Source organism: Scyliorhinus canicula, chromosome 7 (genome assembly GCF_902713615.1).
Source record: "Scyliorhinus canicula chromosome 7, sScyCan1.1, whole genome shotgun sequence".
In the NCBI taxonomy this organism is placed as follows: domain Eukaryota; kingdom Metazoa; phylum Chordata; class Chondrichthyes; order Carcharhiniformes; family Scyliorhinidae; genus Scyliorhinus; species Scyliorhinus canicula.
In genome coordinates, this window is record NC_052152.1 from 84,208,248 (window position 1) to 84,234,530 (window position 26,283).

General features: G+C 46.6%; 1 protein-coding gene across 1 annotated transcript in view; it reads left to right on the plus strand.

The window, feature by feature from the left end:
* The window catches only part of LOC119969088 (transmembrane gamma-carboxyglutamic acid protein 1-like), a 28,782-nt gene extending 21,597 nt beyond the window's left edge, over positions 1-7,185 (plus strand). The window contains exon 3 of the mRNA XM_038802290.1: positions 4,702-7,185. Coding sequence (XP_038658218.1) covers positions 4,702-5,229 — 528 coding nt within the window. The 3' untranslated portion in view covers positions 5,230-7,185. The remainder of the gene's footprint in view (positions 1-4,701) is intronic.
* The last annotated feature ends 19,098 nt before the right edge of the window (positions 7,186-26,283 follow it).

The window sequence follows — 26,283 nt, forward strand, 5'->3', positions numbered from 1 at the left end:
CACCACCACCACCACCACCCTCTGTCTTCTATGTGATAGCCAGTTACTTATCCAATTGGCCAAATTTCCCTTTATCCCACACCACCTCATTTTCTTCATGAGCCGACCATGGGGAACCTTATCAAACGCCTTACTAAAATCCATGTATACGACATCAACTGCTCTACCTTCATCGACACACTTGGTTACCTCCTCAAAAAATTTAATCAAATTTGTGAGGCAAGATTCCTTCACGAATCCGTGTTGACTATCCCGGATTAAGCTGCATCTTTCCAAATGGTCATAAATCCTATACTTCAGGACCTTTTCTATTAACTTACCGACCACCGAAGTAAGACTAACTGGCTTATAATTACCAGGGTCATTCCTATTCCCTGTCTTGAACAGAGGAACAACATTCGCCACTTTCCAGTCCTCTGGCACTATCCCCGTGGACAGTGAGGACTCAAAGATCAAAGCCAATGGCTCTGCAATCTCATCCCTTGCCTCCCAAACAATCCTTGGATATATCCCATCTGGCCCAGGGGATTTGTCGACCCTCAGGTTTTTCTAAATTGCTAATACATCCTTCCGCAGAACATCTACCTCCTCCAACCTACCTGCCTGTATCTCACACTCATCCTCAAAAACATGGCCCCTCTCCTTGGTGAACACTGAAGAAAAGTATTCATTCAATGCCTCTCCTATTTCTTCTGACTCCATGCACGAGTTCCCGGCCCTACCCTCACCCTGGTCATTCTTTTATTTCTCACAATGAGTAAAAAGCCTTGGGGTTTTTCTTGATCCGACCCGCCAAGGACTTCTCGTGCCCACTCCTAGCTCTCCTAAGCCCTTTTTTTTTTTAGCTTATTCCTTGCTACCTTGTAACCCTCGAGCAATCCAACTGAACCTTGTTTTCTCATCTTTAGATACTCTTCCTTTTTCCTCTTGACAAGACATTCAACCTCTTTTGAGAACCATGGTTCCCTCACACGACCATTTCCTCCCTGCCTGACAGGGACATACCTATCAAGGACACACAGTATTTGTTCCTTGAACAAGCTCCACTTTTCATTTGTGCCTTTCCCTGACAGTTTCTGTTCCCATCTTATGCTCCCTAATTCTTGCCTAATCTCATCATAATTACCCCTCCCCCCAATTATAAACCTTACCCTACCGTATGCCCCTATCCCTCTCCGTTGCAATAGTGAAAGACACCGAATTGTGGTCACTATCTCCAAAGTGCTCTCCCACAAACAAATCTAACACTTGGCCCAGTTCATTACCCATTACCAAATCCAATGTGCCTCCCCCTCTTGTCAGTCTATCCACATATTGTGAGAGGAAACCCTCCTGCACACACTGTACAAAAACTGCCCCACACGAACTGTTCGACCTATAGAGGTTCCAATCAATATTTGGAAAGTTAAAGTCACCCATGACAACTACCCTGAGACCTCCACACCTATCCATAATCTGTTTTCAATTTCTTCCTCCACAACTCTATTACTATTTGGGGGCCGATAGAAAACTCCTAACAATGTGACCGCTCCTTTCCTATTTCTAACTTCGGCACATATTACCTCAGTAGGCAGATCCCCTTCGAACTGCCTTTCTGCAGCCATTAAACTATCCTTGATTAACAATGCTACTCCTCCACCTCTTTTACCACCTTCCCTACTCTTACTGAAACATCTATACCTGGGAACTTCTAACATCCATTCCTGTCCCTGTTCTAACCATGTCTCCGTAATGGCCACAACATCGTAGTCCCAAGTACCAATCCACGTTCCCAAGTTCACCTACCTTATTCTGGATGCTCCTTGCATTGAAGTAGACACACTTCAACCCACCTTTCTGTCTGCCGGTACGCTCCTGCGACCTTGATGCCCTCCTCAGTACCTCACTACTCTCAACACTGGCTTCTGGACTACAGCTCATTTTCCCAGCCCCCTGACAAATTAGTTTAACCCCCCCCGAAGAGCCATAAAAAATTTCCCTCCCAGGATATTGGTGCCTCTCCAGTTCAGGTGCAAACCGTCCTGTCTGTACAGGTCCCACCTTCCCAAGAATGTGCTCCAATTATCCACGTCACCTTTTGCTGTGGTTCTTTCTAAATAAAGAGCCTTCATTGACACAGAGTGGGTCATCATTGCACCTGTGCATTAGGATGGGTCAGGAAACCCGGAAGCAGAACGTGACGACTGTGCCTGAGTTTCAGTTACAAATTAGTTGGTTTCCCACCCTGCTATCAGTCTTGCTGGTGTATATTGGGGTCTATTTAGTTGTAGTTCTACCCAAAAGGCACAGCACACGTCCACAGGATGCCATTAGGTGTGACTTGGAGGTAGGAGGGGGTCAGGCCTTCTAACCAGAAAAATAGCTCAAGCTGGTCAATGGCTCTTAAAGCTGACTGGTTTGTGTGTTTGTTTATTTATATATGTGACCATCCTTCAATGAGGCACAATGATACGTGATACAGTTTTAAGACGCATCATCTCCAACATTTCTTTGTTTCTAGTCTGGGGAATAAAATGTACGTTAAATAAAACTGTAAAGGGGAATGCAAAATTCAAGATATGTATTAGTTTTGCATTCCTAATTGGTCCTGAGCAGTTTTCCTTCTCCATATGATTAGGTTTGAACCTAAAAAAAAGGAAAATCAAAGTGACATATGGTGAAAGGTACCCTGTTTTCCTCAAGAGTCACCCCAGTTTGCATAACTGAATCCAATGCCTTACGTAATCAGAGGCATTCCTTCCTCCTACAACCCAGATAATTCATACTGAAATAACAACAGAAAATGGTAGAAATAATCAGAAGGTCTGTCAGCATCTGTGAAGAAAAGTACAGAGTTAATGAGCAGAATTTTCTGATTTTGTATGCAAAGTGACACGGCATGTGCGAGCGATGGCTCCCAGGGCAGCCATGTTTTTAGGCACTCGGTGCAAAAACAGTTAAGGGGTGCGTCCCGTGACAATGCTGGCAGGGTTGCTCTCATTGAGCCCATTCCACCAGCAATAGATTTTGAAAGAACAAAAATACATTCCCATTTTAGCAAAAATGAAAACATCAACAGATCACACCCCCTCCCACCCTCCCCCCTGGGCAGTGCCAGGGTTCTGCCCAGGCATAACTATCTTTCCCCCCATCCCACCTGGGAGCTGTTCACCTGTGCATCTGTCATGATTCATATCGCTGTGCGGGAAGGGGCAACTATCAGCCTAAAAGCCCAATGATATTTAAATCCATGCAAATGAGAATCCTAATCTTCAAAGTCGGGATGCCCATTGTATCATTGGGCAGGTGGCTCCTTTCTCCTTGGTTCACAATTTTGCACCTACCAGCTAACTCCTATGCTACTGAAAGGACTGAGGGGGAAGTGCCTGGTCCATAACGAGCTATTAATTGTCTTCCCAAGACAGTTAACTGAGAGAAATGGCGATGCTTTTTATGATTGCAAGCATATTTTATTTTTTGGTAACTTGCCACAGACTGGTTCCCTCGCCAAGAATTGCAGGCTGGATAAAGCTGTCCCTGCAAGAGGATTTGTTTCTGCCCATTTAAAAAAAAATTGGATTCAATTTTTATTTTGCTGACTTACAAAAAAAATCAGTAATTTATTATTATGTTGCATAGCATGGAATTGGCCATTTAGTGTCTCCATTCACTCACTCCAGTGTTAATCATGAATGTTAACCAAAACTGCATCAAACTGCTGCCCACAGTAATGCTGCAAGCTAAAATTCCCTGGTGTATCTTTTAAAAGCCGGATGTTTTGACTCTGGGTTGGAAATACAATGAGAACATAAGAGTATTTACTATTGGCTATTTATATTTTATTTGTCGATGATTAGAAATAAGATCATTCAAGTTTTGAAATCTAAACAGAACAACCCGATGATTATATAATGTTTCAATTAAGCCTTACCAGTGATCATTTAATTCTCCTCAATGGAGTTGTTTCCCGTGTATTCCCTGGATAACGACATAATTTTTTTGATTTCTGAGTACATGAAAACAAATGGTTCTCATCTCATGAGGGGTAACAACTTGGCAAGGGTTTTCAGGCTATCTGTTATTCCTTTTTCTCCTTTTGCCCACCTCCCCTTCCCGGGAGTAAAAGTTACACTATTGTTTTTTTCCCCAGTTATTCAGAAATCTCTCCCAGTTTTTCAAGAGGAACAAAGTCCTCTTATTTACGTAGTTGCATTCTACCATTTGCAGCTAAAATTCACTTCTATGCAGCATTGTATTGAGCAACAACACACTATTGGATCCAAGCCTTCATCAATCATTGTCTATAATTTGTTGATGTCACTGTCTTTCTTCATCCCGGCCATAGAAAATACTTCCATTTTTTTCTGTTCTTGTAGATTTTTCAACATGTGTAGCATGTTCCAAACTCTGCTCAAGGGCTCAGTGCAGGGACTATTGGGAATACAAATGTGGTTCTACATTATTGTCGGAAAGTTCTTGTTGTCTACTTGCTTTCCTTTTTTTTTCAACAAAAGGAGTTCCTGCAACCTATTCTAAATTCAAATCACTTTACCTTCTTAGAGACTCAACCTCAAACAACTGGCATCTGATTAAAATAAACTTTACTTAAGTTACATTTTTACTAATGTCTTTAGATTTACACAATGCAGGCGGGAAGATTATTTTGAGTCGAGCAATATTGAAAATGGTGTGATTCAGTTTAATCATTTTTTTTATTTTCAGAATGAATTCTGGACAAACTACATAAAAGAACAAAATGAGAATCAAGAAAATAGCTCTGGTGTCAATATGGAATCTGTTTATCTTGTTGCGCCTCTAATAGCAGGGCTTCTTATGATTGTTATTATACTCTTTGTTATCTGGAGGTGCCAGGTGAGAAAGGCAAATCACAGGCAGAATGCTTATGCCCAGTCACGGCAGCAGGCAAATCAGCCTGCCAGAAATGTATCAGTGGTTGTGTTCAATTGCAACGAGCATCCTGTCAGTCCATTTGATAGGTTGCATACGCAACAACCAGACGCTATGACTGCTCATATTTCAAATGGGAATGGGCTCCCTATAGGAACATCTGTACACAGTACAGATCTACCTCCAACCTATGATGAGGCTATGAGGCAGGTCAGTGATATAAGAATTGATGGTGGCACACACACTGAGGATCCTCCAAACTATGAAGAAATTGTGACCCCCACAAATGCAGCTAACAATGCCACTGAGGTTGCCAGGAATGTTAGACGAACAGAAGTTTAAGAAAAAAATTACATATTATCCATAATTACATGTCACTTTCATAATAGTACAAGTAGCCAGCTTTTCTTTTGTGATGTTTAATGCAGTTTTTACAGTTGTTTCATTATCTGGTATGAAACAGATAGGAAAAGTGCAATTTGATAAGTTGGGGGAAAAGGCAAGAAGAAAGGAATTTAGAATTTGTATCTTTGTTGGCAGGAAATGAGGATAACATTAATTAGTCTGCGCTCATGTAAACATTGGACACTTGCGTCCGAGCTCCCCAGTGTCAGATTGTATCTTTTTGGGGGGAGGATACTCCAAAATTGCCATTCGGAGCTTTACAGATAAGCATTTGCACGATACTTGTTCAGAAGTGCAAATTTCCTCTGGGCAATTGTCCTGCTCTGTGAAACATCAGAAAATGCGATTTTAAATTGCAAACTGTGGAAGGTCTGCCGGTTTTACATGAGCAGTTACTCAGATAAAGTTGGAAGAATAAAATCTTCTTCTAACTTCAGGGTAGCTGTTGTAAAGACTCAGCCCGACCCTGATTTTTATGGTATTTTGCAAACATTGTTAAATATGGATCGGTATTATTAAAAAATCCTGAAAGTTCTGTTGATTGCTTTGTAAACACCACAAGGAATAGTGAAAAATGGGGTCCACTTTGTTCGGGTTCTGTTTCCCTTTCCAATACACACAAAATGATGTGAATGTAGAAAATACAGATGGGACAAGAGGAATCTGGTTTTTCATTGAAGTCCTGACAAGATAATTAGAAACGTAATATTGAATTGCCTGTATCAAAATTCCAGGTCTACCCAAAATGCATGCTAATTTTAGTTGCTATTTGCAAAACATGGTGTGTATTGATTGCATAGTGCCATTATTGCCATATAACGTTTGGTGCAAGAGAACAGTGTGTTTGATTTTTTTTTTCCCCACACATACAAACTTCAGGAAAGTGTGGGAGTGAATTTAAATATCTCATGCATATTAAACTGTTTAGTTATGTTGTGTATATTAGAGTGAAAATGTTCATAAATAGTGAATGGTGTCTGGAGTACAGTAATACACAACAAAAAGTGCCATTAGAGTTGAATGTCTCAGGAAACAGCAATTGAAACTGCACATGGATGTGAAGCAATAAAAGTTTCCTTCCATATTTGTATGAAATTAAACCCTGTATGTAATTTAAGTCCCCTCACAAATTAGAATATTTAGTAGCACGAGAAACTCGGATACTATTATGTATTGGGGTCTAGCTTCAAATGGAGTAAAAAAATAACTATTCCAGCTGGGAGACTAACACTGCTGTTGCAGTGTGTTTTTTTTATCATCTATGCCATAGATGTAAAATGGGAGCAATGTAGGACAATGATTATCATCTTCCTTCACTGGCAAATAACTTTAATCTTCCTTGGATTGGATTGCATTACTACATAACCTAGAAAAACTGTTGATTAGCTTTAGATGCTATACCCAAAAAGATGGCCATTGTATACTACTTTTTTTAAACAATGAAAAGTTGAAATACCAATTAATCACAATTTAACTGATCTCCATCTGGAGGTAGTTGATGGTGAAAGCATGGGTGCCAATATACTATTAATGCTATCTTAACTGAACATTGCCATTGCAATAATTTCCTCCACATGCCTCAATGTCCATATTATGGAAATATATATTGCAGACAATAGAATTACCACTATCTGTAGCTTGGCTTATTTTATAAATGTTGAAATTCTGGGATGAATGACACTGACTATTCAATAATGTATCTATGCATTGCTATGTTTTTGTATTTGAGTTTTGATTCAATTTTAATATGCACAAAACCAAACAGCCTTGTGTTTAAATTTATCAACCTAACGAATCAGAGGCACTTTCCTTTTTTTTAAATTGTTTTTATTAAAGTTTTTTCAATCAGAATTTTTACATAACAGAAAAATAAACGAAAAATATTGAACAAAACTAGGTTGTTATCATTGTACGAAAAGAAAATATACTTTAAATAGACAATTTCCACCCCCCAAGTTGCTGCTGCTGCTGACATTTTACTGCTCCCCGAGAAACTCAAGGAAAGGTTGCCACCGCCTGGAGAACCCCAGCAAGGACCCTCGCAAGGCAAACTTTATTCGCTCCAGGCTGAGGAACCCAGCCATGTCACTGACCCAGGTCTTCACAATCGGGGGTTTCGAGTCCCTCCACATTAACAAGATCCGTCTCCGGGCTACCAGGGAGGCAAAGGCCAACACCTCGGCCTCTTTCGCTTCCTGCACTCCCGGATCCTCCGACACCCCAAAGATCGCTATTGTTGGACTCTGCTTCACCCGTGTGTCCAATATCCTGGACATAGCCCTCGCAACGCCCTGCCAGAATTCTTTAAGCGGTGGGCATGCCCAAAACATATGGGCATGGTTCGTCGGACTCGCTGAACACCTCGCGCACCTGTCCTCCACCCCAAAGAACTTGCTCATTCTCGCCGCCGTCATGTGAGCCCGGTGTACCACCTTAAACTGAATTAAACTGAGCCTGGTACATGATGCGGACGAATTCACCCTTCCCAAGGCATCAGCCCACAGGCCCTCATCTAGCTCCTCCCACTTGCCCTTCAACTCCTCCACTGATGCTTCCTCCGTCTCCTGCAGCTCCTGGTATATGTCCAACACCTTCCCCTCTCCTACCCAGATGCCAGACACTACCCTGTCTTGCATCCTTTGAGGGGTTAGCCGTGGAAATGTCCCCACCTGTTTTTTAAGAAAGTATCTGAAAGCATTTCCTGGGGGCAGGCCAAACTTCTCCTCCAGAGCCTTCAAGATAGGAAAAGTCCCATCTATAAACAGGTCTATACCAGCCTTGGAACCCCCCGTCTATCTTGCCTGGAGCAAATCTATGGTTGTTTCATATCGGGGTCCAAACTGAGGCCCCCTCCTCCTTCCTGTGCCTTCTCCACTGACCCCGCACCCTCAGTGCCGCTGCCACCACTGGGCTTGTGGATTGTGCCGGAGAGAACGGCAGCGGTGCCGTTACCAGTGCCCCTAGGCTGGTGCCTTTGCATGACGCCACCTCTAGCCGACCCCTCCTCCATTACCCATTTCCTAATCATGGCTACATTAGCCACCCAATAGTAGCTACAAATGTTTGGCAATGCCAAACCCCCCCCCCCCCCCCCCCCCCCCGGCTATGCTCCAAGAACAAACAGACTTTTAACTCGCGGGGTCTTGCTTGCCCACACACATCCCGTGATAATCCTGTTCACCTGCTTGAAGAAGGATTTGGGAATGAAAATGGGGAGGCTCTGAAAAAAGAACAGGAATCTGGGCAGAACCGTCATCTTCACAGTCTGCACTCTTCCCGCCAGGGAAAGTGGGAGCATGTCCCACCTTTTAAAGTCTCCCTCCATCTGCTCTACAAGCTGAGATAGATTGAGCCTGTGTAGGGCATCCCAGTTCGTCGCCACCTGTATACCTAAATAACGAAAGCTCCTCTCCACCATCTTGAGCGGGAACTTTCCCAGTCTCTCTTCCTGACCCTTACTGTGGATTACAAACAGCTCACTTTTCCCCACGTTCAACTTGTACCCCAGAAGCTCCCAAAATCCCCCAGGATCCGCATGACCTCCCCCATCCCCTCTAGCGGGTCCGAAATATACAATAGCAGGTCGCTTGCGTAGAGGGAAACCCGCTGCTCCTCCGCCCCCCCCGGACCAGCCCCCTCCAGTTCCTCGAAGTCCTCAGCGCTATGGCCAACGGCTCAATTGCCAGGGCAAATAGTAACGGGGATAGGGGGCCCCTGCATTGTCCCTTGGTACAGCCTGAAATACTCCAACCTCAGCCGGTTCGTGGACACACTCGCTACGGGGGCCTGATACAGTAGCTTGACCCACCCTATGAATCCCTCTCCGAATCCAAACCTACTTAACACTTCCCACAGGTACTCCCACTCCACCCTGTCCAAGGCCTCTCTGCATCCATTGCAGCCACTACTTCTGCGTCCCCTCCCTCCGAGGGAATCATAATAATATTCAGGAGCCTCCTCACATTCATGCCCAATTGCCTGCCCTTGACGAAACCTGTCTGGTCCTCCTCGATCACTCCCGGGACGCAGTCCTCTACTCTGGTAGCCAGAATTTTTGCCAGCAGTTTGGTGTCCAGAGGCACTTTTCTATTGTTAATTTCTTCATTGTAAAGTGAATTTTAAAAATAACAGGTTATACTTTTTAAATATGGCTATTTTCTAAACCATGGACATTTTTGTGATGTATTAATGCACTAATTCACAATAAAGCATTGTAATGCATGAAGAAAGCACTGAATCAAAGTATCTGTCACCTTAATTTTATAGTATAGAACTATTTCTGTATCCTTTAGAAGAAAGAATCAAGTAGAAAAGACTTTCTATTTTATTATAAAATGTGAAAATAAAATTATTTTCCAAACTGTTTCTGATGGTGTTTTATTGTGTTATGCTATGTGGTATTTATTACTAGTGGCTACTTTGGGGAATGAAACAAAATATTTATTTTTTGAATAAAACAAATGTATCACTTTTGTGCTTGCAAAAGAGCTTAAATATTTGATTTTATTACTCCTAGCATTTCGAGGAAACATTGTCCAGAAGTGTTGTATAATTCAGCCTAGATAACCAATTATTTAAAATGCAAATGAACATGCCCACTGCTTTTATGCTTGACTAATACAGTTCAATAAATTATCCCTCCTGCCAACCTTTCCTTTTCCACCTCTCAAACACATAAAGAAGACTGTGACCATTTGTTATTTCTATGTTTGTGGCTACATGCTACTTAGATTATAAGTAGCACTTCTCCATTCTTGCTACCAATTTTTATTTCTCAGCAAGAACCTGGAAATAGAGCAAGTGTTCTCATTTCCTATATATTTGTGGCTCTGCTGTTAGTCTCCATTTAGGAATGATCTTGTGTGATATTTCAGGTATGGTATTTCAGATGTAAGACACTTGATTTTGCTTGGAGTAATCACAACTTACAATCTCAAACATTTGGGGTTGTAAAAATAAAATTCTGCAGTGCTTTTCTTCCAGTGTGGTACTTGGGATGTTTATGCTACTGAAAAATCTACTCAGTTGGCTGGGAGGGAAGCAGAGGGCCCCCAATCATTTAAGGATAAATTGTCATGTCAATTGAACTACTCCAAAATGCATCATCTCTTAATGTTGTGAACAATAGCTTGTTTGCAAGCAGGTTTGAAGTGGATCCTTTTCAGCAAAGTGCCTCTATTATTAGACCAGTTTTTTAAAATGTTGCTTCTTTTGGTTGTTGATAGGTTTGCAAATATTGTGTACAATGGGTTAGGTGGATTGGCCATGCTAAATTGCCCGTAGTGTCCTAATAAAAGTAAGGTTAAGGAGGGGGGGGTTGTTGGGTTACGGGTATAGGGTGGATACGTGGGTTTGAGTAGGGTGATCATGGCTCGGCACAACATTGAGGGCCGAAGGGCCTGTTCTGTGCTGTACTGTTCTATGTTCTAAGTGCAATGGACTGAATGATATGGAAGGTGGCCATTCTATGATTCTGATAAACTAGGCCTTTGGCGTATGCTCTAAAACATTTAATGCACGTGAATAAGTTTGTATGCTTGTGTGCAACCTGTAAGAGCTGTCCAAATGCAACAGGTGTTTTATACAGAATTATAATTATGTAAGTGCAACAGAAAGCGATGAGAGCTTTTCCCTAATGGCTTGTAAACAAACAAACCATAAGTAACTGAAAACTACATACAAGTGAGTCCCATTTCTGTTGTCTCGGTAGCACCACTACGAATAAGCTGCCAATTCCTGAAGAACATATTTGCCTGACTGGGTCTGTGACAGGGGAAATTCTACTTTCCCTCACCATTCTACCTGTAGCAGATTCATCTGTTTATGACAGTGTTGGTGGGAGTAACCTCCATATAGTCCTCGTGGAGAAGAATTCCTCCTTTGCCGTTAAGATACTGTCTATACAGTTGAATGGCACTACCACCATACTAAATGGAGTAGATCCAGAACACCTAGAAGTTTGAAACTCGACATCTATGAGGCATTGTGGGCCATCTGCAGCAGCAGAATTGCATTTAGCCATGATCTGTAATCCCTGGCCTACCATTATCAAGCCAGAGTATTAATCCTGGTCCAATGAGGGAGTACAGGAAAGCATACCGGGGGCACAACTAAAAGTGATGTGCCAACCTGGTGCAGCTGTAACACAAGATTACATAAATGCTGAACAACGGAAGCAGCATGTGTTACAGCAGGCTTGACCAAAGTACAGCCCGTAGAATGGATACGGCCCTGAAGCGCCGATATGCAGCCTTCCAGAGCTAGTTTCCAAAATGTCAGTCAAACAGCTAAGTGGCAAACGAAGATTGCTCAAGAGAAAGCTCCTCCAATCACAGGCTGGTTCTCCCCTGTGTTTATTGCTGATGGGATCAAACTGGGCCTATCAATAGCAAATGTGGGAGAAATAGTCTGTGATTGGAGGAGAGTGAACAAGAGCGACAAGAATTCTAGCCCGAGGAAACCGTTTTCCAATGAGCGGGCTGGTAACAGTGTGGCAGCGAACAGCCCAGTGTGCAGGAGTCAGGGGCCATGGAAAATTGTGCCAAGAGTGCAAGACAGTGAAGGGGGGTGCAGGACAGTGAAGGGACTGGGGCGGGGGGGGGGGGGGGGGTGCAGGACAGTGAAGGGCCTGGGGCAGGGGGGGGGGGGGGGGGTGAGAGAGAGTGTTCTGAGCACCGAGGCTAGGGAAAAGATGGGGAGTGGGATGAATGGTCGGCCAGAGAATAGGGAAAATTTAGAAATCACTTGAGAAAACTAGCACGATATATGAAAAAAGATAGTAAAAGCTTCGACAAGTATATAAAAAAGGAAAAGAATAGTTGAAGTGATATTGGCCCCTGGGAAAGTGAGACTGGGGGTCATAAAAATGGGAAAGGAGGAAATGGCAGAAGCTGTGAACAATTTATTGTTCAAACTATTGTTACGATCCCTGTTGATAGTATTACTGAACAAGTCACATCCCAGTGGGCAATGGGGCTGGCAAACTTTGTTTTTAAAACATGATGGGCAGCTACTGAACACAGTCACAAAGTCTGGTGATGAACATGTAACAAAAGCATAAAACATTTATTAAACAAGAAAATAATAACTATACCACACTACTTGCCCAACTGTACCTTTACAGATATATGTAAGATGAGAATAATGCAAGTTACATAATCAACTTGTACTCTACTATACACAGTCATTGTAAACCAATGAGACAACCATGGTCAGGCACTCTTCAGCTTGAAATCAAGTGGCAGATACCACCCAATGCAACTACAGATTTCTCATTTCTTCCCCTTGACAACTGACACACCGTGAGCCAACTGGTCTCACTGGAACTTTGTCTTTCACCATCGGATTTCTGATCTCCACTCTTGAACATGCCTTGCAATCGTTTGCCAAACAACGCTTTCTTTCAGATGCCTTTACCAAGGATCCACCTCCAGCGTTTCCACCTCTCATTCTGGTGTGTCTCTGCCCTGGAGTGCCACATGCATTTGAGCTTTGCCTTCCATGCAATCTCCAAGATACCCAGAACACTGCTTCACAGGCGTCGCCTACATTTGTCACTCTTTGGATCTGTGTCTTCTTGCAAGCCCAAATTATTCCAGGTTTGCACCTTGCAACCACGTTTTGAATGTTGTGTCTTTGGTGTCTCTGTTCTTCACTGAACAAGATCTGTCCCAGGTTCCTGTTCTTGTTCATGGATTTAAGTATCTTCCTTTAGGCTCTGTTTCCTACAGTTCTCTTTCTCAATAGACTGCTGACAACTTGGTATCTCCCTTGAGATCCAGAATTCACTCAACATTCACTGTTCCTTTAACTTTAGAGCAACTCTTCTAAGACACATGACTTATTTTCTTCAGACTTAGACTGCTTCCTGCACCTCAGAGCATAATCACCAACTGAACTTCAAACTGCTTTCTGTTCCCTTGAAGCTTATCTGTTACGAGGCAACAGTGCTTTTTTTAATATAACCTTTAAAGTGTTTGCTTTAATTCCCCTTCAAGACTTGAAAAATCTAATCTCCGATCACACTCCACATTATGTGGAGGTCAGGGTGGAGACAGGCTGGACCCAGTGCCCCCCCCCCCCCCCCCCCCCCCCCCCCCCCCCCCCCCCCATGGAGCCTGGATGTGGCGATCCTCACCAACAAGGCATTTTGTGAATTTATATCACAAGCCATCAATGAGTATGTAACCTGCAACCAGAATGGGGAGGTCTAATCCTCCACATTCTGGGAGGCACTGAAGTGGGAACATTATTGCATTCAGGGTGCTCAAAGACAGGAAGGAGGGGGCGAGGCGAGGCAACAGTTGATTGACTCCATACTGGAAGTGGATCGGCGGTACTCCACGGCCCTGACTGTGGAACTACTGGCGGAGAGGAAAGAAGCTACAAATAGGCTTCGACCTGATCGCAACTGGGAAAACAGTGCACCAGCTCTGCCAGACATGGGGGACCTTCTATCAACATGTAGACAGAGCCAGTCGTTTGCTGGTTCACCAGCTGAGAAAGCAGGCAGCCACGAGGGAAAGAGCTCAGGTGAAGAATAGGGATGACAAACTAGTCATGGCGCCAGATGAGATTAATGAGACCTTTACTTTTTTTAAAATAATTTCAGAGTACCCAATTCATTTTTTCCAATTAAGGGGAAATTTAGCGTGGCCAATCCACCCACCCTGCACATCTTTGGGTTGTGAGAGCAAACCCATGCAAACACGGGGAGAATGTGCAAACTCCACATGGACAGTGACCCAGAGCCGGGATCGAACCTGAGACCTCGGTGCTGTGAGGCAGCAGTGCTAACTGCCCTCAACAAGACCTTTACGACCTTCTACCGAGAGCTGTACACTTCCGAGGGCTCGTAGTTGAATAAGTTCCTCGACAGCGAGGACATTCTGGTCGTGGGGGAGAACAGGAGACGGGTCCTTGAAGCTTCATTAGAACTGAAGGAAGTCGGGAAATAAATTCAGGTATCTGCAGGTGTGGGACTTACTGCGTAAACAGGTGTCGACCTTCCCGCTCCTACCGCTAAGGGGGATTCAGGACAGGGTAGATTCCAGAGGGTGGGTAGGAGAAGGGAGCGTCTCAGACATTTACAAGAAACTAATCGGGTCAGAGGAGACGCAGACCGAGGAGCTGAAGCGCAAGTGGGATGAGGAGCTGGGAGGAGAGATAGAGGATGGTCTATGGGCGGATGAGTTGAGTAGAATCAACGCATCCGCAACATGTGCCATGCTCAGCCTGATACAATTCAAGGTCGTTCATCGGGCTCACATGATAGTGTCCCGGATGAGCAAATTCTTTGGAGTGGAAGACAGGTGTGCAAAATGTGCGGGAGGTCCAGCGAACCATGTCCACATGTTCTGGCCATGTCCGAAGCTTTGGGGATTTTGGCAGGGGTTTACAGATGTCATGTCCACGGTGTTAAAACAAGGGTGACACTGAGTCCAGAGGTGGCGATTTCCGTGGTGTCGGAAGACCCGGGAATCAAGGAGGAGAAAGAGGCAGACGTTCTGGCCTTTGCTTCCCTGGTAGCCTGGAGACGGATAGTATTAGCTTGGAGGGACTCAAAGCCCCCGAAGTCGGAGACCTGGCTATCGGACATGGCTAGCTTTCTCGGTTTGGAGAAAATCAAGTTCGTCTTGAGAGGGTCAATGTTAGGGTTCGTCCGGAGGTGGCAGCCGTTCGTCAACTTCTTTGCGGAAAATTAATCGTCAGCAAAAGTGGAGCCCGGGGGGGGAGGGGGGGGGGGTTAGTTTAGCTTCAAGTAGGGGGTTAATAAAGGTGGGACCTGTAAGGGAGGGAGACGGCTTTTGCACTATGTTTATAGTTTCATGTACACTGTTTATTTTGTTGTTGCTATAATACCAAAAAGTACCTCAATAAAATGTTTATTAAAAAAAAAGAACAGAGGGAAGTCATGGTGAGTATTAACTCGAAGCAGGCGGGGAAGGCACCGGGGGCAGACGGATTCCCGGAGGCCTTCTACATACAACTTGTGCGAGCACCGGCTCCCACCTGCTTGAGTTGTTTGACAACTCACTATCAAGGGGAACCCTGCCACGATCGTTGGCTCAGGCCTCAAAATCACTCATCCCCAAAAAGGACAAAGACCCGATGGGGAGTGTGGGTCATACAGACCCATCTTCTCCTTAATACCGACACAAAGATACTCGCAAAAGTCCTGGCCAAGAGACTGGAGAACTGTGTAACAGACGTTGTCGCAGAGGACCAAACATCGGCGGCTGCTGAATGTGATACTGACCACATCCGGGGAGAGAACACCAGAGGTGATCATCGCCCTAGACACCTTTGACAGGGTCGAATTAATGTACCTCCATACCTGTGCTAACAACTATGCTACCGTGGGCAGCAAGGTAGCATAGTGGTTAGCACAGTTGTTTCACAGCTCTAGAGACCCAGGTTCGGTTTCCGGCTTGGGTCACTGTCAGTGTGGAGACAGCACGTTCTCCCCGTGTCTGCATGGGTTTTTCTCCGGGTGTTCCGTTTTCCTCCCACAGTCCAAAGAAGTGCTGGTTAGGTGGTTTGGCCATGCTAAATTGCCCTTAGTGTCCAATACGTTTAATTGGGGTTACTGGGTTAATGAGGTGGAGGAGGCGAGTGCTTGAGTGGGGTTCTCTTTCCAAGGGCCAGTGCAGACTCGATGGACCGAATGGCCTCCTTCTGCACTGTAAATGCTATGATTCTATGATAGGATTCTACTTCTTAGACGTACTGGAACGGTTTGAGTTTGGGTCGAGGTTCGCTGGGTGAAATTACTGTACAGTGCTCCCATGGCGAGCATGCGGGAAACTATCAGATCTAGATACTTCTGGCTACACAGAAGCACATGTCAGGAATACCCTTTATCCCCGCTACAGTTTGCCCTGGCAATTGAGCAATCACTCTGAGAACAGCGGAATCAGAGCAAGGGAGACTGCCATTCAAACTGGCCCAGATTAAATTCCAATACTTGGGGTTCCAAATAACCCACGACTGGACACAGGTCCACATATGGACCCTGACAAGTCTGGTGGAGGAGGTAAAAATGGGCCCACAGATATAAGACTCACTCCCACTCTCCCTGGCGAGGACAGTGCAAATGATCAAGGTGAACGTGCTGCCCAGGTTCCTTTTCCTGTTAAGATCCCCCCTGATCTTCATCCCCAAGGCCTTCTTCACCACAGCCGATAAACAAGGGAGTTAAGGGACATGGGGGTGGAGCAGGGATGGTGAGTGATGGGCAGGAAAGTGGATGTAGGCGACAATCAGATCACCCATATTCTTATTGAATGGTGGACTAGGCTTGAGAGGCCTAATTACCTACTCCCTCTTCTATTTCTTATGTTCCTACATTCCGCACAGCTATAACACGAGCATCTACCTGACAATGTGAGAAATTGCCCAGGTATGTATATATATATATTTTAAGGGCCAAACAGGTGTTCAATCTTTTCCCCTTTAAATCTTTTTGGGAATTCAGATCGGAGGGGATGGAGGCTAGGGCAGTTGCATGCTCCTCCTGTAGGATTGGGTGGTGAGGGACACCACCGGTGTCCCCACTGACTACACCTGCAGGAAATGCACCCAACTCCAGCTCCTCAGAGACCGCTTAGGGAACTGGAGCTGGAGCTGGATGAACTTCGGATCATCCGGGAGATAGAGGGAGTGATAGAGAGGAGTTACAGGAAGGTAGCCACACCCAAGGTGCAGGACAAGAGTAGCTGGGTGACAGTCAGGGGAAGGAAAAGGAACAGGCAGACAGTGCAGGGATCCCTCAATGCCGTTCCCCTTCAAAACAAGTGTACCGTTTTGGATGCTGTTGGGGGGGGGGGGATGACCTACTGGGGGAAGGCCCTAGCGGCCAGGTCTCTGGCACTGAGCCTGGCCCTGTGACTCAGAAGGGAAGGGGGGAGAATAGAAAAGCAATAGTGATGCGAGACTCCATGGTTAGGGGAACGGATAGGAGATTTTGTGGTCGCGAACGAGACTCCCGGAAGGTATGTTGCCTCTGAGGTGCCAGGGCCAGGGATGTCTCAGATTGAGTCTACAGGATTCTCAAGGGGGAGGGGGAGCAACCAGAAGTCGTGGTGCTCATAGGCACCAACGACATAGCTAAGAAAAGGGATGAGGATCTAAAAAGTGATTTTCGGGAGTTAGGTTGGAAATTAAAGAGCAGGACAACCAGAGTAGTGATCCCAGGATTGCTACTGGTGCCACATGCAAGTGAGGCAAGGAATAGGGAGCGCTGAACACGAGGCTACAAGGCTTCAGATTTGTGAATCATTGGGATATCTTCTGGGGAAGGTGGGACCTGTACATGAAGGACAGATTGCACCTAAACTGGAGGGGCACCAATATCCTGGGTGGGAGGTTTGCTAGAGCTCTTTGGGAGGGTTTAAACTAGTTTGGCAGGGGAATGGGAACCAGAGCTATGGATCAGAGGATAGGGTAGCTGTTGAACAGGCAGAAATAGTATGCAGCGAGTCTGTAAGGAAGGATAGACAGTTGATAGGGCAAAGTTGCACTCAGTGGAATGGATTAAAGTGTGTCTGTTTCAATGCAAGGACTGTCAGGAATAAGGGAGATGAACTTAGAGCATGGATCAGTACTTGGAACTACAATGTTGTGGCCAATACAGAGACATGGATTTCACAGGGGCAGGAATGGTTGTTAGATGTTTGGGTGTTTAGATGTTTTCAGAAGAATAGGGGGGAGGTAAAAGAGGAGGGGGTGGCACTGTTAATTAGAGAGTACATCACAGCTACAGAAAAGGAGGTAGTTGAGGAGGGTTTATCTACTGAGTCAGTATGGGTGGAAGTTAGAAACAAGAAAGGAGCAGTCACTTTATTGGGAGTTTTCTATAGACCCCCCAATAGCAGTAGAGAGATGGAGGAACAGATTGGGCGGCAGATCTTGGACAGGTGCAGCGGTAACAGAGTTGTTGTCATGGGTGACTTCAATTTCCCTATGATTGACTGGAACCTCCTTACTGCAAATGGTTTGGATGGAGCAGATTTTGGCAGGTGTGTGTGTACAGGAAGGATTCCTGACTCAATATGTAGATCGGCCGACTGGGGGGAAGTTGATAGATCTACCATGCGGTTTCAGTAGCACTTTGCGATTACTGGAACTCAGTAGAAATTTAAGTTAATACTTCTCAAGTGCAAATAAGAATTGTTTTATTTGTCTTCTATTGATTACAATTGAAAGTCATTTAAAAGGCAATTCGTAGACAATTTTAAGCTTTCAAAGAATCACAGAAATTATCTTCTTGCTTAGGCAAACAGCTCGCAATAACTTTAGAAGTCAAAGTCTGAAAATGAAATATGAAGACGGAGACAGTGAATAGTTCAGATCAAAGTATAGATGATTCATGAAGGAGAGAGAAATCCAGCTAATGATCCAGCTCCAGCTCCAGCTAATAATGGCCGAACGAAACTTCACAGCTATACTGTTTCATATCTGTCTTTAGCCATCTAATTACACCCCAATATGATCCTAATTGGTTTGGGTTAGACTCAAACACATCTGGTTTGACGGCAAGCCGTTCATCTTTAATATGCAATCTTAGTTCTAATTGTTTCGTGTCTGCATACTTGTATATGTTAAGGAATGCGATATTGTGCTGTTATCAAGACCAATTTGAATTATAGCTTAATATTTATCCTAAATAGCTATCTTTTACCTATCAGGTGTGTTAGGAAATAGTTGACTTCTACAGAGGCCATATTGGACTTGGTGCTCGGCAACAAACCAGGCCAGGTGTCAAATGTTTCGGTGGGAGAGCATTTTGATGACAGTGACCACAACTCCTTGACTTTTACTATAGTCATGGAGAGGGATAGGAACAGACAGTATGGGATGGTATTTAATTGGGGGAGGGGAAATTATACTGCTACAGTATTAGACAGGAGCTGAGGAACATAAAGTGGGAACAATTGTTCTTGGGGAAATGCACAACAGTAATGTGGGGATTGTTCAAGGAGCACTTGCTGCGAGTGTTGGATAGGTTTGTCCCACTGAGACAAGGAAGGAATGGTAAGGTGAAGGAGCCTTGGATGACAAGAAGAAGTGTATCTTCTAGTCAAGAGGAAGAAGGAAGCTTACGTAAGGTTAAGGAAGCAAGGATCCGGCACAGCTCTAGAGGGTTACAAGGTAGCCATGAACAAACTCAAAAATTGACTGAGGAGAGCTCGAAGGGGGCATGAAAAAGCCCTGGGAGGAAGGATTTGGAAAACCTCAAGGCGTTCTACACTTATGTGAGAAATAAGAGGATGATCAGAGTGAGAGTAGGGCCGATCAGGGACAGTGGAGGGAACTTGTGCCTAGAGTCTGAGGAGATGGGAGAGGCCCAAAATGAATATTTTGCTTCAATAGTCACCAGAGAGAGGGACCTCGTTGTTCATGAGAACAGTGTGAACAAGGTTAATAGACTCAAACAGGTTGATATTAAGAAGGAGGAGGTGCTGGAAAATTTGAAAAGAATCAGGATAGATAGGTCCCAGGGGCCCTACGGGACATACCCAAGGTTACTACGGGAAGCGAGGGAGGAGATTGCTGCGTTGTTGGCGATGATCTTTGCGTCCTCACTCTCTACTGGTGTAGTATTGGATGATTGGAGGGAGGTGAATGTTGTTCCCCTGTTCAAGAAAGGGAATAGGGAAATCCCAGGGAATTACAGACCCATCAGTCTTACATCTGTGGTGAGCAAAATATTGAAAAAGATTCTGAGAGATAGGATTTGTGATTGTTTAGAAAAACATAGCTTGATTAAAGATAGCATGGCTTTGTGAGGGGCAGGTCATGATGAAAGTCGAGCAGTGGATGTGGTGTATGTGGATTTCAGTAAGGCTTTTGATAAGGTTCCCCATGGTAGGCTCATTCAGAAAGTTAGGGGGCATGGGATACAGGGAAATTTGGCTGTCTGGATACAGAATTGGCTAGCCAAAAGAAAACAGCGCGTGGTAGTGGATGGAAAGTATTCCGCCTGGAGGTTGGTGACCAGTGGTATGCTGCAGGGATCTGGTCTGGGACCTCTGCTCTTTGTGGATTTTATAAATGACTTAGATGAGAAAGTGGAAGAGTGGGTTAGTAAGTTTGCCGATGACATGAAGATTTGGGGAGTTGTAGATAGTACTGTATTGAGGGCTGTTGCAGGTTCAACACGACATTGACAGGATGCAGAGCTAGGCTGAGAAGTGGCAGATGGAGTTCAACCTTGATAAATGTGAAGTGATTCATTTTGGAAGGTCGAATTTGAATGCTGAATACAGGGTTAAAGGCAGCATTCTTGGAAGTGTGGAGGAACGAAGGGATCTTGGAGTCCACGTACATAGATCCCTCAAAGTTGCCACCCAGGTCGATAGGGTTGTTAAGAAGGCGTACGATGTGTTGGCTTTCTTTAACAGGGGAATTGAGTTTCAGAGTTGCGCGGTTTTGCTGCAGCTCTATAAAACAATAGTTCGACCACACTTGGAATATTGTGTCCAATTCTGGTCGCCTCATTACAGGAAGGATGTGGATGCTTTGGAAAGGGCACAGAGGAGATTTACCAGGATGCTGCCTGGGCAGGAGGGCATGTCTTATGAAGAAAGATTGAGGGAGCTAGGGGCTTTTCTCACTGGAGCGAAGAAGGAAGAGAGATGACTTGATAGAGGTGTACAAGATGATGAGTGGCATGGATAGAGTGGATAGCCAGAGACTTTTTCACAGAATCGAAATGGCTGTCACGAGGAGACATAATTTTAAGGTGATTGGAGGAAGGTACAGGGGAGATGTCAGGGGTAGGTTCTTTACACAGAGAGTGGTAGGTGCGTGGAATGCACTGCCAGCAGCGATGGTGGCGTCACAGTCATTAGGGACATTTAAGGGACATGGAAAAAAAGTAAATTGAAGGGGTGTAGCTTCGACCTTAGATTAGGATAAACAGTCGGCACAACATCTGCTTTCCGCTGTTGGGGGGGTGTTCACAGGGAAGATTTCACCCTTACTCAGTTTAAGTTTGTAGCTGAGAAGGCTCCGACCACTTTCAGGAGTTCCATTATTCCTCCCATTCTAGCCAGAGGGTTTGAGACATGGAGGAGCAGGCCATCTACATAAAATGCTGATCATCTCTGGTGTTCCCCCCCCCCCCCCCCCCCCCCCCCCGAATGGGGTCATTATTACATTTAGCAGCTGCCTGAAGTTCGCAGTTAGTTGTCTACCCTTGACAAGGCCCTGTCTGGTCCCCTGTGACCATCCTCTGGTACGCAGTTCTCCAGTCTCTTAGCCAGGACTTTTGCAAGTATCTTCACTTCCATATCGAACATTGAAATGGGTCTTTATGATCCAAATTCCATCGGGTCTTTGTCTTTTTTGGGTTTCAGCGATATCATGGTGTGTGTTAGCATTAGAGGGAGGGTGCCCAGCGAGTCGGCGAACATTTCCGGCACGTGTGGGGCCAGGGCTGGTGCGGTTTTTTTGTCGAAATCTGTCGGGAACCCATTGGGTTCCGGTGCCTTCCCCACTTGCATGTAGTTGATACTCTCCATTGTGGTGATTGTAGATCTGACTAGATGCAATACAACTGAGCAAGCACTAGAGGGAGCACAGGAGAGCTATATATACACAGGGACAGGAAGTGACGACACACTTCACGGAAGGCAGAACTGGTAGCAGGACACAGAGACAAGCAGGCAGCATTTGAGGTAGCCGTAAGTTAAGCTCTGAAGAGAGAACAAATTCACAATAAAGCATCTTCTCCACATTTGAGACTACGAGCTTTATTAAGACACGAGGAACAACACATCCATGATCTCTCCCAGTCCTATTGGTGCTTCCAGCTTCCCCCGCCTATCGTCCCCCACGGCTAGCATGTTCAATGCATTGAGGAACCGTTTCATCCCTGAGGTCCCGTCGGGGGGGCTCAGAGGCATACCGTCTTCGGTAAAATGCCTCAAATGCATTGTTGACCTTTTTTGGTTTAGCTACCAGTCCGCCTCTGCTATCCTTCACCTGGGCTATCTCCCTCGTAGCTGCCTGCTTCCTCAGCTGGTGAGCCAACAGGTGGCTAACCTTCTCTCCATGTTCGTAGAAAGTCCCACATGTCTGATGGAGTTGGTGCACTAACTTCCTGGTAGATAGCAGGTTAAAGTCAATGTGCAACTTTTTCCTCTATGCCAGAAGCTCTATGGTCGGGGCCTCAGAGCACTTTCTGCCGTCCTCTAGGATGGAGTCCATCAGTTGCTGCCTCACTGCCCTCCCTTCCTTGTCTCTACAAGCCTTGTAGGCTCCGGGCTTTAATCACTACCTTCAGTGCCACCCAGAACGTGGAAGGTGAGACTTCCCCATTCTGGTTGTTTGTGATGTGCTCGGCTGTGGCCTGTGATATTTTCTGGCAGAAGACCTTGTTGGCCAAAAGGTCCATGTCCAACCTCCACCTGGGGTGTTGGGCACGGTCTGTCTCCAACCTCAGATCCGTGGAGCGTGGTCGGAGATGACTATTGCAGAGTATTCCGCCCTTACTATTTCTGGAAGCACCGATTTCCCCAATGCAAAGAAGTCAATATGGGTGTCTACTTTGAGCACCAGTGAAAAGAACGTGAATTCCTTCTCACCAGGGTGTAGGACCAGCGCCGGCCCGAGGGTTGCTGGCGCCCCTGGCAAGCTGAACTTCGGCGCCCTTCGGGGGGGGGTCGGGTCGGGGTCGGGGTCGGGGTTGGGGTCGGTCGGGTCGGGGTCGGGGGGGGTCGGGGTCGGGGTCGGGTCGGGTCGGGTCCGGGGGGTCGGGTCAGGGGGGTCGGGTCGGGGGGGTCGGGGGTCGGGTCGGGGGGGGGGGTCGGGGCGGGGGGGTCGGGTCGGGGGTGGAGGTTGGGTCGGGGGCGGGGGGTGGGGTCGGGTCTGGGGCGGGGGCGGGGTGGGGTCGGAGCGGGGGCGGGGTCAGGGGCGGGGGGGGGGTCGGGTCGGGGCGGGGGGGGTCGGGTCGGGGGCGGGGGGGTCGGGTCAGGTCGGGTCGGGGGCGGGGGGGGTCGGGTCGGGGCGGGGGGGGGTCGGGTCGGGGGCGGGGGGGTCGGGTCAGGTCGGGTCGGGGGCGGGGGGGGTCGGGTCGGGTCGGGTCGGAGGGGGACCGGAGTGACCTGGTTATATGATCGGGACTCACCGATCGGCGGGCCGGTCTCTCTGACGGCAGGTCTCTGACGCCGGTCACGCACTCGTTGATGGCGCCCCCTAGCACATGGCGCCCCGGGCGACTGCCCGAGTTGCCGGTACCTTGAGCCGGCCCTGTGTAGGACCCACCATGGGTCCACTGTCCCCATCTGCTCCATGAACGATCCCAGCTCCCTAGCCAGGCCTGTGGTTTTCCCTGTTCTGGGGTTTGCGTTATTAGACAGAAGCTGTTATTGGATTGTGTACATTAGAACATTGGATGTGTTAATTAGGTCCAGGGTTAATTTGTTAAATTTAGTTGACAACTGAACTACAATTCCTTGGTGTTTAAACATATGTCAGCTTCTCTCAGGCCTCTTTTAATTACTGTTTTGCAGGTAACATTTAAACCCAAAATGCTTCTCTTCAGTTCTCATCTAAATAAAGTGCCTGTTAGCCAAGCAGCTAAATGCAACTTTTATCCTGATAACTATCATATCACTTACAGGAGAGATTTGAATTTCTGTACTTCGATATTATAATAAAAATAATTGATGAAAAATTTACTTGCCATTTTAGACAACATAAAATATATAGGGCTGGATTCTCTGATTTTGAGACTAAGTGCTGATTCCGGCGTGGAAACAGTGCCATTTTACGACAGGTAATACGGCGTAACAGCCGCATCGATTCACCATGCCCAAGCAGCGGGCACTGGTCATGGTCGGCGGCCCGGAGGAAAGGGAAGTCACCGAGGTGGAGGTCAGCGGCAGACGAGCAAGTCAGACCCTGCTTAGTTGTGGATCCCCATGACACATGTGTGGATGTCTCCATACGCCCTTCGAACCACACCCCCCGACCTATACCCTCTGACCTACACCCCCCTCACCCTTCACCCCCCTCAGCCCTCACCCCCCTCACCCCTGCTGTACCTTCTAAACCAGTGTGTCTTTAACCAGTATACGGTGGACAAATGACCACACAAGTTGTTTAATACAATAATAGTTTTTTACACACATACATACAAGTTTCATTCTAAACTAACACACAACAACGACCCTAACTTCATGTCCAGGTGATGGCAAATGCAGAGCACATATGGCCTTATCTGGAATAAGTCGTCTGGCAGTGCTGGATGTCTGTTACTGATCGTCTGTGTCCCTGGCTCTGTTCCCTCCGTGGATGGCGTAGATATTCCTCTCTTTGGCTGGTCCAGGTATCATCGGTTTTGCCATCGGTGGTCGAGAGAGCGAAAGGCGGAGCAGAATCGAAGGGCTGAATGGCCTCCTCCTGTGTATATTTGCTATGTCCCAATGCAACATCTGGGCTGCAAGCTTTGTATATTTGCGAGCTGCAGCCAGTCTGCGTCTCTGTGTTGACCAATTTCCCATTGTTCTTTGCGGGTGCCATTTTAGATGCCCACACCCCTCACCCCGCTCATCCTTACCCCCCTCAACCCCAGCCTGTTATCTGCCAGTGCCCGTGGGGTGACATGCATCCCATCTATTGGCCACAGGCGATGGAAGCGAACCCCGCTGTCCGGGCATCCTGGTGAGCTCGGTCCACATGGCACTGGGTATACTGGTCCGCCTGGGCATATAGGGTCTCTATGATGGCGCGGATGCACCTATGCACCGAGGTCTGTGAGATCCCGGACAGGTCCCCACTCAGCGACTGGAAGGACCCCCATCGCGTAAAAGTTCAGTGCCACCGTCATCTTGACGGTCATTGGGAGCGGGTATCCTCCCCCATACTCCTGCGGTGCCAGGTGTGCCATCATCTGGCAGATGTGTCGCACTGTGTCTCTCTGCTCATCCGCAGTTTCCGACGGAATGACCGGTCCGGCAGGTCCTCGAATGACATGTGTCACCTATACTCGCGAGGCATCATGCAGCGCCTCTATGGTACCTCCTCCACCTCCTCGGCCTGTTGGGCGGCCGGATCTCCAGCCTGTGCGGCCGTCACCTGCCCCTCTGCAACCCTTTCCTCTGCTGCAGCTTTCCCCTCCTCTCCAAGTGGACCCCGCTCATGCAACCGCAGGGTATCTCGCAGGACTGCGGCCATCACCACAGCGGCCAGCATTGCAGGTTGATGTCCAAATGCCATTGTCTGCAGGGAGTGGAAGGCCAACATATTAGCATGGCAAGTACTCCCGTGCCCAGCCAGGTTCCCTGGGCTACATGGTGGCCCCGGTTGACACTGCGGGCCCCGTCCATGCATGTCCCCCGCACCCCAGCCCCGTCACTACCTAGCCCAGTCGGTGCCCCGGTTCTGGCGCCCTCATTGCTGCCAGGGTACTGTTTGATGGCACTGCCCCCACTGGGGGCTTCCTTGGGTGTGGCCCTGTGTGGTCACCTGTGGGTGGCATAGGGAATATCTTACCACTTTGGGCAGGTGAGGCTGGCAGGATGGTTAAATAATTCAGTATTTGTGTTGCTCTTTTTAATAATGATGCTCTTTGGAGTCGCCAGGTATCAAATGACCACAAAGCTTTACCCGATATCGAACAAAGGACCACAAAACCAGTTAGTCAGTTGAAGTTCAAAGATGGTTTATTTACACACAAGGATTACTTCAACATGCGACACAAAACACGACAAGTTAAACTACTCCTAACAACTACAATAACCTACACTTGACTTCAGGGCAACCGGCTCTATGCACATGGACAACGCCTTTGTCCGGATCTTGCGTGGCTGGGTGGAAGAAGTGGCTGTGTTTCTGCTGGGCTCATCCGTCTGGTACGATCGTTGGTCTTGAACTTGTCTGTCTGGTCGTTATGCTGCACTTGGGTTGGCATAGGCTGGATCAAAGAGAGACCGAGCATATGGCTGTGTCTCTTTTTATCCCTGTGGGATGTCGCGCTCTTTG